Genomic DNA, 5,173 nt, shown 5'->3' on the forward strand with positions numbered 1-5,173 from the left:
ATTTTAAAATTAGTTTTAATTTTAAAATTAGTTATATGTCCTAAAGTTGAAAAAAAGCTTAACGAAAATGCAATGCCTTGATTTCGGAGGAGCACACTTTACTTTGCTCCAGGCATTCTGCTGAGCATTGCCGAGAACAGAAAGGTAAGACAAACTTCACTTAAAGACACTTGCGGTACTTTTCCGACTGCCAGTCAAGTATGCAAATAATGACAACATAAAAGGAAAAGGACAATACTGTCAAAGAGGTATGAAAAGGCACTGTGAAGGCTGCAGGGGCCACGGACTATAAATATGCTGAGGCCATGATCTAGAGGTTTTGTTTTCCAACTCTTAGCAGTTGCTATCAGAATGCGTGACACACAGCCTTCTCTACCCAGATGAAGGGTGGATAGAACTGACCTGTGAGCAAGGGAGGCTAAAATGGGGATCTCTAGGTTCACCCCTTGAGATCTGCTGCACGGGTCCTTGCCCCTCATGTGGTCAGTGTTGTCCCCCAGGGAGAGAAGGGCATCTGGAGGCAGAGAGCAGCTGTAAGGTGTCCAAGAGCCAGGAGAGCAAGTGGTTCTCGGCACACAGCTTTCCTGTTGTTGTCCTCCACAACAGGGGTCATCGCCTGCCACAGAAGTAGTGTCAGAAGAAGCCTTCCCACTCAGGAGGTAATGTGGCTATGTCACAGCGGAAGTCAGTGGAAAATCTGGGAATGACACCTACGTTTCCTGTCTTTACTTCCTCGTTTCTCAAAGCCAGATCTGTGGACCAGTGGCATTAGCATCATCCAGAAATTTGTTAAGAATACAGCCGCTCAGGGTGTACCACAGAACGACTGAATCGGCATCTACATTTTAATGAGATTCCCAGGTGATCTATATGCACACTGTTTGAAAAAAAAAGTACTGTATGTCTAGGTGTAAAATTACTAAGCTACAATGTGGGAGTTCTTTAATGATATCATATAGTGCCAAACTCCTCTCCAAAGTATTGTACCAATTTACTTACCTACGTTATTCTCTCTAATTTTCTATGTATTTAATTATAACATAAAGCCATTTCCTATTGCTAAAACTGCTCTAAAAATAAAGTCTATTAAAAAACAAAAACAAAAAAGCCCATATCATAGTGCCTGGCATATATACAGTAAGTGCTCAATAAGCTGTAAAAATTGTTATTAAAAATTATATTGGAAATATCCTAAATGCTTCCAAAGAAATAAATACTATTGTAATTATGCTAATTACTAAGTCATTTTCATCACTGATCCTGACAAGATAAAAGCATCTTCTCAAATAGGTAAGCCTTGAGAATCCATGATGTACCTGGACGAATGATTGAATGCATTATTTTTCAAAGTTCAAACAAAATGTAGAAATGTAAAACGACTAAGGATTCAATCACAGCCAGTTACTTAGTAAGTGCAAGTTTTACAGGCTCTTATGATCAATTAAGAAAAAGAAAAAAAATTTCAGCTGAAGGGAAAAGACATTCATTTTAACAAGCAAACAGTAATACCAAAAATAAATATAATTAGGGAATTATGTTGAAAATGATATGGTTTCAGTGAAGGTGGAATGCCTACTAGAAGGCAATAAAGTCTATGAGGAAAAACATATCTATAACCTCCTTTTCTTGTTTACCTGGATGAGTCATGGTGACTGGCTCCTCCTTGGACTTATTATTGTAGATGACCACAGCGACTGCATTGTGGAAAGCAGCCCGTGATATTTTCTCTTTAAATGTGCAATTTCCCCTCTGCAGCAAGGCAATCCACTGTTTGATATTGGGAGGGACAAAGAATCGTGTTTGAGGATCACAGCCCAGATGATCAGCAACTAAACAGAAAAGAAAAAAAAAATACATTAAATTTTTTCTCAAGTAAAGATAAATAAAAATCAACTCTTGATCAAAGTGCTCAACTGTTCTATAAAGCACATCAAGCAGCTCACTGGCAGAACAGATATGAACACATCCACAAAGGACAGTGCAATGAGTATGAATCCATATCTGTACAGGAAGAGACACTCCTGTAATGCAAATTAAAACAGAGAAAAATTCGGATTAACTTTATAGATAAAAATAAAGAAGACTGTAACATCCAGTGCTGGCTGGTAAAGAGAGGAGGACAAAAAGGCAAAGCCAGAAAACCCCCAGAGACTAATCTACCTTTGACTTCTGCTCACTTGTGTGCACTTACACATTTGTCCACACCCCATCTTCTACCACCTCCATGAAAAGACTGGTTTTGTTTGGAGTAAAGGAAGAAGCCAAACTAACTTTTGGTTCAGTTACCAAGTGGTCTTGTTTGAAATTCAAGCATGCTCAAATTTCTTAGTGTCTAAGGATTTAGAAAAGTTTGCTTTTGGCCTGTTATTTGAAAGTTTAAAGAATCAAAGTAACATAATATTAGAATAGATTATTCCTCTAATTTATATTTATTGGTAAAAAGTACTCAACAGTTCCACATTAGGCTACATACATTAACTTAATGTATCCATCTGTCTAACAGACACACCAAGACTGTCCCCTCAGGACTATAAATTATATGTCCATTGTCCTAGATTTGGGGGAGCAGCTTGTTTCAAATACCCTTAAGTACATTTCAATTTTGGATTCTGCAAATACGGTCATCACAACTCTGATACCCTTTGCAAATCTTAAGAAGCTGTCCCTGACTGCTCTTCCCATTCCCTATCCTTATATTTATAGCAGGTTAAAATGAAAGGGAGGGCAGTCCAGAAGGGGGAAAAGATGTTACTAAAGGCAAGTGTGGAGACTGCCAGTCCATAGTGCCAGGGGACAGCGAGCCCTATGCCTCCTGGAGTCAGTCACTGCTAGTACTGTGCAGTCTGGGGAGGGAGGAAGGGGAACACAGCACAAAAAGATAACACTGGAAGCAAGTAAGCAATAAAAATATTAAATAACTATTAATCAATAATTAAGTGTGAAAAAAGACACAACTGGTGGGGAAATGTTTGCTTTCCATACCTCTGCTTAGTAAAACTGTTTGCTTTCCACACTGCTTAGTAAAATAAATGAAATGTTTACGTTACTTAAAGAAACTGTAAAATGTAGAGATGTCTCTACAGAGAGATGTTATGTGTATCGTTTCAACTTAAATAACGTCTTTACCCCAATTCTCTATCATGGTGAGGGATAGCTATGAGAGCATATTTGCTCCTAATACATTGTGAATGGGAGATGATTTCATAATCTGTCATGACTGATATTTTCTACAACTATGACTCACCTTAAACACAGAGAAAAAAGCCTATGTCATGGTTTCAGTAGTCAACTATTGAAAGACACCAGCAAGACATTGTGAAACTCTGAAATCGTGAAGCAGACTGTTTACTTTGAGTAATATCTGTTTCACAGATTATTACACTGCTTTAAAATCTGGGCGTCTGGGTGATGTGTTAGGATAACCTCACTGTCTTGGGAAAACTTCCAATACCACATCCAAACAGGGAGCAAAGAAGAGGTTTTTGGTGTTTCATTTGTGATTTTTCAAAACACGCTGCTGCACAAACCCTGAAGAAAATGCAGAATCAAAAATTGTTTATGGAGATGCGTATATTTGTCTTCTGTGACTCTCCCAACCTCCTTATGATTTCATGCACCATCAGAATGATAAAGAGAAAACAACACAGTTATGGACTACTAAGACCTGGAGGCCAAATTCTAGATCGACTACTTACTAACTGAGCAAATGTCACAGGTTCAATTCTTTCTTCTTCAATTTTACTTATTTATAAAGATTGAGATAAAATTCTTACTTCATAAAAGTTATGTATGTGAAAAAATCTATAATAATGCCTCTACTCCTGGGTGCTTCAAACATTAAATCCTTTCCTTTATGGGTGTCATCCTATCTTCTCCTAGTGACCCAATATGGTGCTACGGGGACTCTGCAGAAGTACATGAAATCTATCCACAGTTTGGCAGCACATCCCCCCCCCGCCCCCACACCCCTCACTCCTAACAGCTCCTGAGTCATCCTCGCTCCTTATTGCTTTGACAGTGTCACTGTCCACTAACAACAGCAGTTCAGTAAAAGTCACAACATCTAAGACTGAAAAGACCCAGCAAAGGGTGCAACCACATAGCACAACCTCTCTCTTAAAGGAATCCCTGCTCACTAAGAACAGATTCTCTGAACAACTGCATGATGAAGACAAATTACAACAACAGACTGCATGAGTTAAGAATGTCTCTGTTCCCCCAAACTTACCCTAAGCATCATCCATAAAAGGTCTCTGAAAACATTTCTTTCAGTAAGAATACAACATACAATGATATGCAAGAATAAGATCCAAATTCCTATTCATGGAAACAGTTTTTCATTATTCAGAAAAAGAAAATACGGGGTTTTCATGAACACGTAATACTGTAGGATGCTTGTTTTATCTACTAATTCCTTCCCGTAATTAAAAAATAACTTGAACAATAAAAATAATGTTAACAGCTCTAAACTTCCCAAGAGGACTGCTGACTGTGATCAAGTGGCACTACTTCAAACTTTAATACTAGTTATTTTTACTTGAAGTGCTTTATTAAGTAAAGACACAGAATAGCATAAAATATCTACACAATTATGCACCATAAAATCTGTCCAATAGCAATTTTTCTCAAATTTGAAATCATTTTGCCTTTGCTTTTTTGTTTTTTTTTTCACTTGCCAAATTCAGAAAAGGACATCACTTCTGACTTCTCTGCATTTATTAGCAACAGTGTCAGGAAAAACTTATTAGACGTTACCATGATAATGTGAAATTACAGATGACATAAAATATTGTGCTATAATACTTTACAATTTTGTCAATTATACCCCAAATAAAGCTGAAAAATACTATATTTCAGCAAAAATTAACTTCACTTTTTTTTCCCCCCTATATGCCCTTTCCTGCTGGGTCCAGAAACAGTACAGAGGCTTTTTATTTTCTCTTTGTCCAGAAACAATTACGGAACCCTCACCTAAATGAACATTAACTTAGATTTACTAAGTACCACAGAGAAATACAATGGAAACAAACATCGAGGTCTTGAATCTTATTGAACCTCTAAATGCATGCCTGGCACAGAAATTAAATATCAACGAGGTGGTATGAAGTACCAACATGAAAAGTGCTTACTTTAGGAAAGGAAAAGAGCAACAAATAATGCAAAGAAACCTACA

At 37.4% G+C, this 5,173-nt stretch overlaps 1 protein-coding gene across 1 annotated transcript in view; it reads right to left on the minus strand.

Annotated features, from left to right (window-relative positions):
• The window catches only part of RNF130 (ring finger protein 130), a 95,429-nt gene that overhangs the window by 64,422 nt on the left and 25,834 nt on the right, over positions 1-5,173 (minus strand). Inside the window, exon 2 of the mRNA XM_011371982.1 lies at positions 1,635-1,829. Within this exon, the coding sequence (XP_011370284.1) occupies positions 1,635-1,647 (13 nt within the window). The 5' untranslated portion in view covers positions 1,648-1,829. The remainder of the gene's footprint in view (positions 1-1,634; positions 1,830-5,173) is intronic.

Source organism: Pteropus vampyrus, unplaced genomic scaffold (assembly GCF_000151845.1).
Source record: "Pteropus vampyrus isolate Shadow unplaced genomic scaffold, Pvam_2.0 Scaffold197, whole genome shotgun sequence".
NCBI classification, from domain to species: Eukaryota; Metazoa; Chordata; class Mammalia; order Chiroptera; family Pteropodidae; genus Pteropus; species Pteropus vampyrus.